General features: G+C 44.3%; 1 protein-coding gene across 7 annotated transcripts in view; it reads left to right on the plus strand.

The window, feature by feature from the left end:
- WNT8A (Wnt family member 8A) overlaps window positions 1-14,876 on the plus strand; it is a 48,560-nt gene extending 33,684 nt beyond the window's left edge. For 2 of the 7 annotated variants that reach the window (XM_077911810.1, XM_077911809.1), the window contains exons 3-6: window positions 7,494-7,632; window positions 9,026-9,151; window positions 10,047-10,189; window positions 11,498-12,942. In XM_077911810.1, coding sequence (XP_077767936.1) covers window positions 7,494-7,632; window positions 9,026-9,151; window positions 10,047-10,189; window positions 11,498-12,046 — 957 coding nt within the window. In that variant the 3' untranslated portion in view covers window positions 12,047-12,942. Of the gene's footprint in view, window positions 1-6,696; window positions 6,773-6,877; window positions 7,136-7,226; window positions 7,261-7,493; window positions 7,633-9,025; window positions 9,152-10,046; window positions 10,190-11,497; window positions 12,943-14,587 lie in introns of those variants that run through there. The other 5 variants (XM_077911808.1, XM_077911811.1, XM_077911806.1 and 2 more) reach the window with 5 other exon arrangements.
- Window positions 14,877-15,157: the final 281 nt, after the last annotated feature.

The raw sequence follows: 15,157 nt of genomic DNA on the forward strand, positions 1-15,157 counted from the left end.
AATTCAAAACCAAGCTGAGGAATAATAACACAGTTCTACTTTTTAAATTACATAGGTATAAGGGAACCTGGCTGGCCCAATTGGTAGAGCATGTGACTCTTGGACTCAGAATCATGAGTTCTATCAAGCCCCAAGTTGGGCATGGAGTCTACTTAAAAAATTAAATAACAGAGCAGCCCAAATGGCTCAGTGGTTTAGCTCTACCTTCAGCCCAGGGCCTGATCCTGGAGACCCGGGATCGAGTCCCACATCGGGCTCCCTGCATGGAACCTGCTTCTCCCTCTGCCTATGTCTCTGCCTCTCTCTTTCTGTGTCTCTCATGAATAAATAAATAAAGAAAATCTTTTTTTAAACAATAATAAATAAATAAATAAAGTTAAATTAAATTAAATTAAAATAACATGTATATATCAACATGCAGAAAAAAGAATCCACACTAAAATTCATAATGGTTATCTACAGGGAATGGATGGGTGAGACTCATTTTTTAGATTATGTATTTCCATTTTGTTTAATTTTTTTGGTAACGAGCATGAATCATATATACAAAATTTTTTAAAGTTCATTTGTTCATGCATGCACATCAAGTATTTATTTGGCTGATAACTACCTTAATTATGCCTTACACTCACAAGCACAAGTTTTTCAAGGATGGAGATCATTTTAGAAGCTTTACTGTATGTGCCCCACCGTGCCAACCAATGGGCTGGCCATCCATCAGGCAGGTTCATACAGGCTGAAATTACAGTAGTGAAGCTTCCATCAGAGCAACAAGAAGCCTGTTGTACCATCTACTGTCACCAGATGGCAGGTCTCCATCAGAAGTCCCATTCTATGGACTTTTTCTCATTATTTTCATTCCTTACTCCACCAAAGTAATTTATCTCATTGTATTATTATAAATTGTTTAAACGTCTCTTTCAGACCAGACTGAAAACTTGTCCAGGATAAAAACATCAACTAAGAGACTCCTGGGTGGCTCAGTTGGTTAAACATCTGCCTTTGACTCAGGTCATGATCCTGAGGTCCCAGGATTGGGCTCTGTGTCATGGTCCCTGTTTCTCCCTCAGCAACCACCTCCCTCCCACACACACACACACTGCTCATGCTCTCTCACTCACTCTCAAATAAATAAATACAATCTTTAAAAAAAAAATCAGCTAAGGGTAATTCATATTAGACTCATAAGTGTTGAGTCCTGGCCTGAATTCAAGTAGATACATTTTTTTTAGAATGAATAGATGGATGAATACTTCTCTGAAAACTAAAAATCCCACAATCATCTCCATACTTTCTTCCTCAACAATCAACTGAAAAACATTAATTGGGAATTTCTGTGTCCTATCCAAGGCTCACAGATGGGAGTTTAGAATGGTGAGAGAATAAAAAAACAGAATAAAGAAGTTTTAACCACCTGATATCTCTCTTCAGAGGAGCTCCTCCAACTCCAAACCTTCCAAGGCTAATAGTGAAGATATACCTTCTGCCATCTGGGCTTCTCCATCCAATGGGAGAAACTGCTGTTGTCCCTTGAGAGATCCCCCTGTGATTGGGATTTACAAAGCCTACCCTACAGAGCTTTCACAATGATGAAGGAAGCATCTTCAAACATGAAACAGTAATAGCTTGCAGATTTAGATCCTCTGATGGACCCCAGCCCTCACAAGCCCATGTGTTCAACAGACAACTAACTGTTTCCATTTCCCATACAGGAGGCCCCCTTTTTTTCTTCCCCACACCTGGAACTCTGGATCTGAGAGCCAGAGAACTTAAAGTATGCTCCTCTTCCTTCCTTGGACATACTGTGTGTGGAGGAACTTTGCAAGTCATTGAGAAGTTAAATTGGGGGGACCAAAGGGAGGGTCCAGGGTTCAAGCAGCTGTGGCATTTCGACTGGGAGTTGAGGATCCCCAGGGAGTGGGAAGAGACCAATCTCCAAGGAGAAGGGGTGGAGACCAGAGATTGAAAGTCCCTGAGCTCTGCTCAGTGTCACACTTTAGAAGAATATGCATGGAGGTATATTCTCCCCCCCTGCTCCATCCCCCCTTATCTAATTAGCAGAGGAGTGTAAAAAGTCAGAAATCCTATCTCTCTTTCTCTTCTGTTATTTCTGGCTACCTCCACCCACTCACTCTACTGCCCCCATTCCAACTTGCTCCACAATCTAAGTGGTGCTAGTAGGGTCAGGGCCCTGGAAGGAGCCTGGAAAAGAAAAGTAGGGGAACCAGGAATTTGGGAGTTTAGTGAGAGTGTGCATTCGGAAAGAAACATTGGTCTAGGATGCACACCATCATCGTTGTAGGGTGACCAATCACCCAGCTTGCCCAACACTGCCGGGATGTAAGCACTGCAAGTTCCACTCTATGGGAAATCTTTCATCTAGAGCAAACCAGGATGGTAGGATCCAAGTGTTCTTGGCCTCAACTCACTGTGTAACCATGAGATGTCTCCTCTCTCTGGGCTTCATGTAGTTCAGAAAATGGGACCCTCTAGCTCAGATACTCTACTGTTCTTTGGATGGCCTCTAGATTTCCTGAAGCTGGGCACCACAAGGGCAACTCTGGCTTATTCCTCATTGATTATAATCCCCAGAGCTTTCCCTAGGATTCTTGAAACTTCAACATCCTTGAACAGTAGAGGTAGAGGGGGCCTTTAAGACTATCTGATCCTGGGCAGCCTCTGTGGCTCAGCAGTTTAGCGCCGCCTTCAGGCCAGGGTGTGATACTGGAGATCTGGGATCGAGTCCCACATCGGGCTCCCTGCATGGAGCCTGCTTCTCCCTCTGCCTGTGTCTCTCTGCCTCTGAGTGTGTGTGTCTCTCATGAATAAATAAGTAAATAAAATCTTAAAAAAAAAAAAGACTATCTGATCCTACTTCCTTTCTAGTTCTATGAACACCTTTCCAGAGGTACATGCATTTGTTCATTCATCATAGTTAAATATACACCTAAACCTCTATTTACTGTTTACTAGGTACTAAGCTCCTTGAGGGCAGGTAGCAAGATTTATGGCTCAGCAAGAGTGAAAGCCTTGCATATAACAAAATGATAAATAGATGGTGTTCAATTCCACATCGAAATCTTTTGCACTGTATCTCCCAGTGGCCTAGAGGGAGGACACAGGGCTCTAACGGTGTGCTGTGGGGTAGTTTGTCCCAGTTCAGAAAGCTGGGACAGGAATTTTGCAAACTGGTTGTTAAACACAGTCATAATTAAAAATTAAATTACATGGGGGAGCCTGGTTGGCTCAGTTGGTATAGCATGTGACTCTTGATCTTGGGGTCATGAGTTCAAGCTCCATGTTGGGGATAGAGATTACTTAACAATAAAACCTTGAGCAGCCCGGATGGCTCAGCAGTTTAGCGCTGCCTTTGGCCCAGGGCCTGATCCTGGAGACCCGGGATCAAGTCCTACGTCGGGCTCCCTGCATGGAGCCTGCTTCTCCCTCTGCCTGTGTCTCTGCCTCTCTCTCTCTCTGTGTCTCTCATGAATAAATAGATAAAATCTTTTTTAAAAAATTAAGTTTCGTAACCAATAAAAACAAAGAGAACAAGTACTCAAAATTCATCTTTTCCTGATTACTTTCTGATATTTTACTACTATCTACACTCTTTTTTTAAAGATTTTTTATTTATTTATTCATAAATAAATAGAGACACACAGAGAGAGAGAGAGAGAGAGAGAGAGGCAGAGACACAGGCAGAGGGAGAAGCAGACTCCCTGCAGGGAGCCCTACAAGGGACTGGATCCCGGGTCCCCAGGATCACGCCCTGGGCTGAAGGTGGCACTAAACGGTTGAGCCACCCAGGCTGCCCCTATTATCAATACTCTTAAGGTAATTTACATCTATTATAGCTATATGATAGAATATTACATAATGATGTGGTACTGTTCATCTCTTCCCAAGCCCACGTTGGTAGTTTGAAAAAGGCCATGGTGGGAGTATTTACACCATGGAAATCAGCAAACACTACCAATCATGGCTCCTGACACACCAGAACTGGTTGTTAAATACCTGTCTACCAGCACATCACTGGTTCAGAGACGTTATGGCCTTGTGATGGTACCACTCTATCTCCCTGTCATCATCTGCTCTGGTCTTCAGATCCAGATCTCCCTCTCTGGAAAAGAAAAACGAAGAGTTGGATCATCACTTAAAAACTAAAGAGATAGGGATGCCTGGGTGGTTCAGTGGTTGAGCATCTGCCTTTGGCTCATTGCCTTCGGCTCAGAGCATGATTCCAAGGTCCCAGGACTGAGTCCCGCATCAGGCTCCCCATGGGGAGCCTGCTTCTTCCTGTGCCTATGTCTCTGCCTCTCTCTGTGTCTCTCATGAATAAATAAATAAAATCTTAAAAAAAAAAAAAAAAAAAAACTAAACTAAAGAGATAGGAGCATGTGGCTGGCTTAGTCCATAGAGTTTAGTCTTAATCTTAGGGTTGTAAGTTCAAGCTCCACGTTGGGCATGGAACCTTTTTTTTTTTTTTTTTTAAAGGAGAGGGACACCTGTGTGGCTTAGTCTGTTAAGCAGTTGAAGGAAAAGTTCAACATTCTTTTCTTTTAATTTATTTTTAAAGATTTTATTTATTTATTCATAGAGAGAGAGAGAGAGAGAGAGGCAGAGTCACAGGCAGAGGGAGAAGCAGGATCCATGCAGGGAGCCCAACGTGGGACTCGATCCCGGGTCTCCAGGATCACACCCCGGGCTGCAGGCGGCTCTAAACCGCTGTGCCACCGGGGCTGCCCAAGTTAAACGTTCTTAAGAAGGAAAAGTTAAACATTAGATTCTTGACTGGAGAAAATAGTAAGCAAACTTCGGGGCTTTTCCCAAGTGACTCAAGTCTCAGATACTTCTTTTCCCCAAGGAGAGGAGCCCACAACCAAGCAAAGGAAGACAGCTTGCTGGGCTCAGAGGCCGAGCTTTAAGTCCATTAAGGACATTTTGCTTTTGTGACATTTGCGCCCATCCTCTTAGAAAAATGTAACAGGAAAAAATATATACAAAATAGGAATCCAAACGTCTTATTATTAGATTCAACATATCTAAAATTATACATCAGGGCACCTGGGTGGCTCAGTTGGTTAAACGTCCAACTCTTGATCTCACCTCAGGTCTTGATCTCAGGGTTGTGAGTTCAAGCCCTATGTTGGGTTCCAGGCTGGGCATGGAGACTACTTTTAAAAAAATTAAATTAAATTAAATTAAATTAAATTAAATTAATAAAATTGCATTTTAAAAATAGTAAAAAAAAAAAAAAAAAGTAAAATAAAATCACTACATCAAATCATTGTAAAAATTTCTAAATACTGGGACACCTGGGTGGCTCAGAGGTTGTGTATCTGCCTTCAGCTCAGGGCATGATCCCAGGGTCCTGGGATCGAGTGCCACATCGAGCTCACTTCATGGAGCTTGCTTCTCCCTCTGCCTGTGTCTCTGCCTCTCTCTATGTCTCTCATGAATAAAATAAAATCTTTTTTAAAATTTCTTAATATTTTCATTTCTGTACTTAGTAACAGGTAGCAGTTTACAGAATGACACCAATCCTAGCCCATAATTTGAATGCACTGCCCTAAAAAGTAAAAAAGCCAGAAGACTCCTTGGCTCCTGGAACTCCTTTGATGAGGGGATGTCTGAGCTCCCTTTTTCACCAAATCAGGCCCTGGGGGGCTGGGATGTGATCTGGATACCATGGAAATGAGTCATGATGGTGACCTCCTGTTTGTATTTTCCTCTGAGTCTCTCTGGACTGCCTTCCCCAGTCCTAGAAAAGAGCTCCATCAACCAAGGAAGATCTTGACTCCTTGACCCCAAACCTATCTAAATGGTGCCTCAGGTCCCTATTAGGTAGTGGTCACAAATTTCTTTCATTAATTTGTTTGTCATCCAGGCATCTTCTCAAGCACTTAAGTGAATCTAAAGGAGGGATTCCTGGGGTGCCTGGCTGGCTCAGTTGGTAGATTGTGTGACTCTTTTTTTTTTTTAAGATTTTATTTATTTATTAATGAGAGACACAGAGAGAGAGAGAAAGAGAGAGAGAGGCAGAGACACAAGCAGACTCCATGCAAGGAGCCCGACATGGGACTCGATCCTCGGTCTCCAGGATCACGCCGTGGACTGAAGGCGGCGCTAAACCACTGAGCTACCCAGGTTGCCCAGATTGTGTCACTATTGATCTTGGGGTCATGAGTTCAAGCCCCAAGTTGGGCACAGAAATTACTTAAAATAATAATAATAATAACAAAAAATTAAATAAAAGAGAAATTCCTGCCTAAGGAGCTGATATCCTAGCAACAAAGTGATGTGAAAAGGGCATTCAGTTTTTCAAATACAGCCCTGGGTGGCCCAAAGGTTGATTTTCACATATAAAATGATAAACCCTCCTAGGAATGAAGGAAATTAGCCAGAACTTAGAATGTGGTAGAAGGGCCTGTTATGGAGATGGGCTCTGAAATGTTTCTGCTCCATGGTCCCATGATTCCACAACTTTACAGCCACCAAGGAAGGAGATAGGAAAGGTGTATTCATGTACTTTGGTAAAATGAGTAGGAGGGTGCACCAAATAGGGTTCCCCCTGTAAGTAGGAACACTTGGGGAAGAAGGCAGGACAAAGAGTGAAGTCTGGGTGACAGATGAGGACACGGTAGCTCACAGGAACTAGTGACCTACTTTCAGGGTTAGGAATCTCATCTGCTCTAGGCTCCAAGACTCTAAGAAATTGAACCATGTAGCAGAAAGAGAGCAGTCTGATCTATAGAGGAAAGAAACCTCAAGGGTAGGGAAAGGCTTCAGCCCCTCGGTCAGCCTGGGAGGGAAGAAGGGCTGGTGGGGCGGGGTGGGGCGGGGCTTTCCTTGGAGGCTTTGGGGCTGAGTCCTTCCTTTCTGGTCCCCCATTGGGTCAGTGGATCCTGCAGCCCTGCCAGGGAAGGACAAATGAGAAGAGCTGTTGGTTTTTCCCCTTTAGCCATTCAGAATTTTCCCACATAAATACCGAGAAAGACCCTGCTCTCCCCTCACTTCTCAGGAGTTGCCCCTGGGCTGGACCTGGCGCCCTCAGGGTGAGCAGGGCCATGGGGGACCTGTTTATGCTCAGGGTGGCCATGGGCATATGCTACGCCACCTTCAGTGCCTCTGCCTGGTAAGTACTTTCCATCCACCTTCCCCACCCAGGAAGCTCCCATGATCTCATTCCCATTCACCGCTGCTTCATTTTTTTCTCTTTTTGACAGGTCAGTGAACAATTTCCTGATAACAGGTCCCAAGGTAGGATGATCTCTGGCTTCTGTTTTTAGCCACCCAGTTTCCTAAGGGAACTCTTTTTGAGGAAAGAAAAGAGGGAAGGGGAAGGAGACAGTGACGGAAGTTCCCCACCCAGAGGAACCCATAATTGTTCCTTCATGGAGAGCGAGCCCACCTGAGTCCTGCTTGCCCCCCAGCAGCCCCGGACGACCTGACCCAAGTCAGGACTGACCTTCATAGTACTTTCCCTTTGCCAGGCCTATCTGACCTACACCACCAGCGTGGCCCTGGGCGCCCAGAGTGGCATAGAGGAGTGTAAATTCCAATTTGCTTGGGAACGCTGGAACTGCCCGGAAAGTGCTCTCCAGCTCTCCACTCACAACAGGCTGAGAAGTGGTAAGTTGTGCTCTCGCACAAAGGGGTATATTGTGCATGGTGATAGTGCGCTTGCTGCACGTGTACGTTTTGTGTGTACGTTTGTGTGACATGTATACGCACAATGAAATGAAAACGTTATCAGTGATCTACTGACCTGCCACTTCCTGGCTGTGAAACCTTGACCGAGTTACCCCTCCCCTTTTTCAACCCCAGTGTTGTCATTGGGTCAATGAGGCCAGCTCTATTTAGCTCCCCAGGAATACTAGGAGGGTTGCATGGGGTGGATACAAAGGTATTTCCATACAAATGTCATCATTTCTCTATTTTTTTAAAATGCAGGGCTGTATGTGTGTGTTTGTATACACTTACCTTGCACTGAGTTGCATGAAATAAAAACAGGGAAAGGGTTCTGTGTTTGCAGCCGCTGAGGGGTTTCCCATCTGCCCAGCTGTCATAAACTCCCAACAACAGAGAAGCTGAAAGATCATATTGAGCTGTATCTCGTGTGTGTGTGTGTGTGTGTGTGTGTGTGTGTGTGTGTGTGAGCGCGCACCTGTTGGTTCTTTATAACTGTGTGTAGTAGTTTGCATAAAGTTCGTTTATATACAAAAAATACAGAGTTGCCTGAGAAGGGGGGCAAGAAGGGAGTAAAGAAGATGTGGAAGAAGAGAGTCCACACTCTCTTTACAGATTCCTGTGGGAATGTGGAGTGTGTGGAAATGAAACGGAAGAATGTTTTTTAGTAATATATGAGCTCAGTAAGTGGTAGCCATGATCATTATTATTATTAAATAGTTCCTGAGTTATATCAGAAGGAAGAAAAGGCCCTTCTCTCTTTGCTAAGTCAGCTTCATGGCCCTTAGTCCCCACTGCCCAAGGACTGGAAGCAGTGGCTAGTGAACAGAAGCCCAGGCTGGATTTTAGAAGAGCAGTGTCTTGGTCCCAATACAAGTGGTGAGGAGAGTGGCCTTGGTGCCATCACTCCCTCTCTGGGTTTTATTATCCTCACCCCCATAGGGATACTGTCTACCTGAATGAAGTAAGGATGCTGGAAAGACATGCATTGTTCTCTCAAGTAGAAGAGCATCCTCTCTCTCTCTCTCTCTCTCTCTTTTTTTGTAAGATTTTATTTACTTGAAAGAAAGAGCATGAGTGGTGGGGGGAGGGTCAGAGGGTGAAAGAGAAGCAAACTCCCCACTGAGCAGCAATCCCAATGTGGGGCTCAATCCCAGGACCCTGGGACCATGACCCAAGCCAAAGGCAGATGCTTAACTGACTGCACCATCCAGATGCCCAGAAAGAGCATCCTTTTAAACCCAAAAGGGACAGGGGACAGAGGAGAGAAACAATTGCTTTTCTAAAGCCTCTGCTTTGAGTCACCAAGTTTCCAGTCCCCTCTTTCTCTCCAAAGCCACCAGGGAGACTTCTTTCATTCATGCCATCAGCTCTGCTGGAGTCATGTACATCATCACCAAGAACTGTAGCATGGGCGACTTTGAAAACTGTGGCTGTGATGAGTCAAAAAACGGAAAAACAGGTAAGCTGTGCTCTGTGTGGGTAGGAAGAAGCGAGGAATGCAGAGCTACATGCAGGTTAACGTCTTCCAGGGAAAGGCTAAGGGACACAGGTCCCTCAGATACCGAGATGCTAGCAGCAACTTCTTGGTGGGAGCTCCTGGACCTATACTATTCCAAGAGTTGAGCCCGGGTCCTTGATTCCAGGATCACAAAGTAGCACTGAGCTCTAAAACTAATAAGACATCGAGGAATGAGAAGGCCAAAGACAGTTTAAAGCTAACCCTCATATTTCAGGCTGAGAACAGCTTGGCCATAATCCAGAGCTACTCAATTATTTGTAGACGATCTAAGAGACTCGGATTTGTCATCAAAGAGGGAGAAGATGGCTCTAACAAGACTACTGTAGGATAATGGTGCACAATTACAGAATATTTGAGCTGCAATGAACCTGTAAGATCATCTTGGCCAGGCTCAGTATGCTTACATTTACTGTGCGTAGAAAGACTAATTGCCTAGAGATGGAAAGTACCTGAAGGGTAGGCAGTTGGCTTTGGGGAAAGGACCTTACCCACTCACCTCCACTTCCCTCTCTCACCTGCAGCTTTACATGCTTCTAGGGCTCTTGGAGAATGGTTTGGCTATGTTAGCTAAAGTGACCTTGACCCTTCTGAAACTTAGCCAGGAGGAGTATGTAGGACTTGGGCAGCCCCGGTGGGTGGCGCAGCAATTTAGCTCCGCCTTCAGCCCAGGGTGTGATGGAGCCTGCTTCTCCCTCTGCCTGTGTCTCTGCCTCTCTCTCTCAGTCTGTGTCTCTCGTGAATAAATAAATAAATCTTTAAATAATAATAATAATAAAGTTTGATTTACTTATAAAATGAAAGAAGTATGTAGGACTTATTGTTTCCTTATGTGTAGGAGGTCATGGCTGGATCTGGGGAGGCTGCAGCGACAATGTGGAATTTGGGGAAAGGATCTCCAAACTCTTTGTGGACAGCCTGGAAAAGGGAAAAGATGCCAGAGCCCTGATGAACCTTCACAACAACAGGGCAGGCAGGCTGGTAGGTATAGGAGCCCCCCAGTGAACTATCAGGATCACTATTGGCAATAGCCTCACATGTGCACAGCCCTTTACAACCTAGCAAGAGCTGTCTCAGACCCATGTGCCATCCTCATACCACCTAACAGGACTGGGATGGCCACCGCCATTCTCTGGATGACAAAGTCAGTTCAATACAACTAATAAGCATCAGAACCAGGCAATAAACTCAGATCTTCTACTTTAGTATTATTATGAAACATTACCATGTAGCCCCTTCTGCAGGCAGGTTTCTGAGAACACAGGACAATACGGTAGCAATGCCTTGCTTTCATGACAAAATTTTAAACATTTCAACTGTGTATTCTAGGAAATTAATGGGGGAGGGGAGGGAGATCATCCAAATTGTATCCTAAAATCTGTCTGGATTTCTAGGGATTGGGACTTATCTAGACTTCTCTGGAGGGGCTGTTTTCACCCAAGACTTCTGGAGTGTTCTGAATTCAAGTGCAAGCAAGTTGGATTTAAAACTAAGAGCATAAAAATTTCCCCGTGAGCCCATACCTGGAAGACCTGATTGCCCAGGGCAAGGGGAAGAGATTTTCAAGGCAATTACACACACATGGGTAATTGCCTTGCCGGTAGAGGTCCAGACTGCATGAACTCCCCTACCACTGGGAGAGGACAAACCCTCACCAATACTCCAGCCTCTACCTTCAAGACAATAACAGTGCCGATGATCATATTTTCTCCTTTAATTTACCCGGAACTTTCTTGATCATTCTTATTCCAATGACAGAGAGAAACAAGCTCAACAAGGGATGGAGTTGGGCCTAGAGCCTCGGTTTCCTATTCCTGCAACTTCTTCAACACTTGCTTGATTTTCCCATACAATACCCAACAGCACTTTAAAATTACCCTTATAGGGACGACTAGGTGGCTTAGCGGTTGAGCACCTGCCTTCGGCCCAGCGTGTGATCCCGGGGTCCTGGGATCGAGTCCCACATCGGTCTCCCTGCATGGGGCCTGCTTCTCCCTCTGCCTGTGTCTCTGCCTCTCTGTGTGTGTCTCTTATGAATAAATAAATAAAATCTTTTAAAAATAAATAAAATTACCTTTATAAGGCCTTTACACCCCTGAATACTCTAATTGAGAAGATCTGAGGTGGGGCCCAGGAACGAGCATTTCCCACAGGCCTCTCCAGTAATTCTGATGCTCTTCCAAAGTTAAGAAGGACAACTCTAAAATATCCCATTGAATTACTAGCCTTTGGTCTTCCCTACCCAATGTCATTTTATTTTTTGTCCTCTCTCACTTCCTCTCTCTCTAGGCAGTGAGAGCCATCATGAAAAGGACCTGCAAATGTCATGGCATCTCTGGGAGCTGCAGCATCCAGACATGCTGGCTGCAGCTGGCTGACTTCCGGGAAATGGGAGACTACCTGAAAGCCAAGTACAAGCAGGCCCTGAAAATTGAGATGGATAAGCGGCAGTTGAGGGCTGGGAACAGTGCTGAGGGCCACTGGGCCCCCACTGAGGCCTTCCTTCCTAGTGCAGAGGCTGAGCTGATCTTTTTAGAGGAGTCACCAGATTACTGTACCCGTAATTCCAGTCTGGGCGTCTATGGCACAGAAGGTCGGGAGTGTCTGCAGGACAGCCACAACACATCCAGGTGGGAGCAACACAGCTGCGGGCGCCTATGCACCGAGTGTGGCCTGCAGGTGGAAGAGAGAAGAACTGAGGCTATCAGCAGCTGTAACTGCAAATTCCAGTGGTGCTGTACAGTCAGGTGCGACCAGTGTAGGCACGTAGTGAACAAGTACTACTGCACAAGCTCCCTGGGCAGCGCTTCGGCCAGAGGCAAGGGCAGTGCTTCATAGCAAGCACTTGCTTAGTTGCAAGTGAATTTGACAATGGGAGGGGACATGGTTTCTTTCTCAGAAAGAGTGAATTAGAAAATCACATAGTTGGTCTGTAGCTCTCTTCATATCTGCTATTGATGGGGAAATGGAGGCCCAAGGTTATATAGCATATTCTTGACAGAGTTGAAATTGGAATGTGGCATTCTAACGTGGGCAGACCTCATTTAATCTCTCCTGCAAGCTGTTTCCTGGACTTTGTGTCTGTACTTTTGCATCTTGCTAAAGGGGAGTTTGGCTTGGGGGTCTTATCCAGAGGGACCCTCAAAGTACTTGTCACCATAAGTTTCAGAGGGAATGGAAGCAAAAACCAAAGAGTTCTGTTCAGACTTCTGAAGGAGCAAGCTTCCCCGATGCTGGCTAACTCCAGAAAGAACAACTATATGTTCACGCAGATCATTGAGGCAGAAACCATATATGTACCTAGTGGGTGGCTTTTAAGGTATTGAGTTTTTCATCTGAGTATGCACTTTTAAAAAGTTCTCAGGGCACCTGACTCGCTCAGTTGGAAGAGCATGTGACTCTTGATATTGGGGTTGTGAGTTCAAGCCCTACACTGGGTTCAGAGCTTACTGAAAAAAAAAGTTCTCCCCTCAAAACCCTGGGAAAACCAGGAAACCAGGACCCAACATAAACTGAGGACTTTCCCAGCTCAGAAACCACCTCTGTAGCCATGGAAAAAGAATGGTCATAGCAAATGGGCAGGTGACCCCAACTTATCTAGAGGAGGCTCTCCTCCATTACCCTGCCCAAAGAGAGAGATTTTTGCCCCCAAGAGCTGTGAAAGGACTCTTTTGTTATTTTCCCAGATTGGGAATTCAACTTCATTTTGCAATAAATGCTAGAATATACATCTACCTGAGACGTTTTATTTCTCACTTTGGTAACCTTAGGATAAGAAAGGGAATTGAAAACCCTGCTTGTATATTCCAGTTGTGCACAAAACTAAGGGAAAAACTGGAAATACACAACCCTCTTGGTATAAGTGTTTAAGAGATGATATAATTGAGAATCAGGAACTGGTCAATAGGAAAACAATGTAGACTCCTGGATTTAGGTGGTGTTATTTTAATGCAACCTAAGAAACTTGATGAACAAGGAAGCCTTTTGAACTTGAACCATATTCAAAGTGTGTTTGCTCTCTTAACTTGGGCTTCCTGGGGTGTCTGTATGCCTCAGGGAGACCCTGGGCTAGAGAGACTAGGAAAGTTGTGGATTCTACCTTTCTCATTTGCACTTCTACATCTTCCACTGGCAATCTTGGGGTGGAGAGCCCTTGGGGGCTCAAAAATTGGTCTCCTAAATTTGAGCATCTCAGCTTTAGGAGTCTCCCCTTTGTGCAAAGGCCAACCATAAACAAGTACAATGACTGATCACCAAGAGTGAAGAAACCTCTCAGCTTAATGTTTTAAATTAGAAAACAATTTAAATGTTCAACAGTAGGGCAAAGTAGTTAAATCATGGCCCCACAATGGAATATCAACCATTAAAATCATATTTTGGAGAAATACCTGGCAACATGAAAAACATACATGATATATTAAGTGAGTAAAGTTAATTACAAAACAGCATGTTCAGGATAACTCAATTTTGTTTTCAAAAACTTGAAAAAACTGGCTGACTCAGTTCTTAGGTCATGCCACTCTTTTTTTTTTTTTTTTTTAAGATTTTATTTATTTATTCATGATATTCACACACAGAGAGAGAGAGAGAGAGAGAGGCAGAGACATAGGCAGAGGGAGAAGCAGGCTCCATGCAGGAAGTCCATGGGATTTGATCCCAGGTCTCCAGGATCGCACCCTGGACCAAAGGCAGGCACTAAACCGCTGCACCACCCAGGGATCCCATCATGCCACTCTTGATTTCAGGGTTGTGAGTTCAAGCCCCACACTGGGCATAGAGCTGACTTTAAAAAAAAAAAAAAAAAGAGGGATCCCTGGGTGGCGCAGCGGTTTGGCGCCTGCCTTTGGCCCAGGGCGCGATCCTGGAGACCCGGGATCGAATCCTACGTTGGGCTTCCAGTGCATGGAACCTGCTTCTCCCTCTGCCTATGTCTCTCTCTCTCTCTCTCTCTCTCTCTCTCTCTCATAAATAAATTTAAAAAAAATTTTAAAAAAAGAAAGAAAATATTTGCTATTGTGTAGTACCAAATAGAGTAATATGTTTACCTGTTTGTGTTTTTCTGTGTTCTTACACTTGTCTACGATAATAAATATTTTTCTTATCAAAAAGAATCGTTACTGGGGTACCTGGCTGGCTCAGTCAGTACATGTAATTCTTGATCTCAGGGTGGTGTGTTCAAGCCCTCGAAAGAAAGAAAGAAACCAAGAAACCAAGAAAGAACAAAAGGACAAAAGAAAAAAGGAAGAAAGATAGATTTAAAAAATACTTTTTATAAAATACTTCTGGAAAAAAAGAATGAGTTATTTTTTTTTTAAATGCCAACAGGAAATAACCTTCTTCTTCTTCTTCTTCTTTTTTTTTTTTTTTTTTTTTTTTTAGTGAATAGAAATGTGAAATATTCATTAAGGAAGATGGCATCTCAAGAGAAACCATAGGGGATGCCTGGGTGGCTCAGTGGTTGAGCCTTTGCCTTCAGCTCAGGTCGTGGTCCTGGGGTCCCGGGATGGAGTCCCGCATCGGCTTCCTGCATGGAGCCTGCTTCTCCCTCTGCCTATGTCTCTGTCTCTCTCTGGGTCTCTCATGAATAAATAAATAAAATCTTGAGAGAGAGAGAGAGAGAGAGAGAGAGAGAAACCATAAGCAGGTACCTTGAAAGCTTACTGTGGTCTTTATTTCTTCTGGTGCATTTACAACTCCCACGGATGGTGGAAACAAGAAAAAATCCATTAAAGTACAGCCTATGTCAAGAAAATGGAAGATTTCTTCTACCTTTCTCCTAAGAAAGTTTACAGAAAGACACTACAGTTATTGACAGAGAAAGTGTGTGTGGCGGTAGTGAAAAGGGGAAAGAGACACCATCTAAGCATAAAAATTATGGTGAAGAAATAGGCAATCAAAAGAAAAGATTAACCTGGGGCTCAGAGAAAAACAAAAATCATAAAATTATGT

The sequence above is a fragment of the Canis aureus genome, chromosome 10 (assembly GCF_053574225.1).
Source record: "Canis aureus isolate CA01 chromosome 10, VMU_Caureus_v.1.0, whole genome shotgun sequence".
In the NCBI taxonomy this organism is placed as follows: domain Eukaryota; kingdom Metazoa; phylum Chordata; class Mammalia; order Carnivora; family Canidae; genus Canis; species Canis aureus.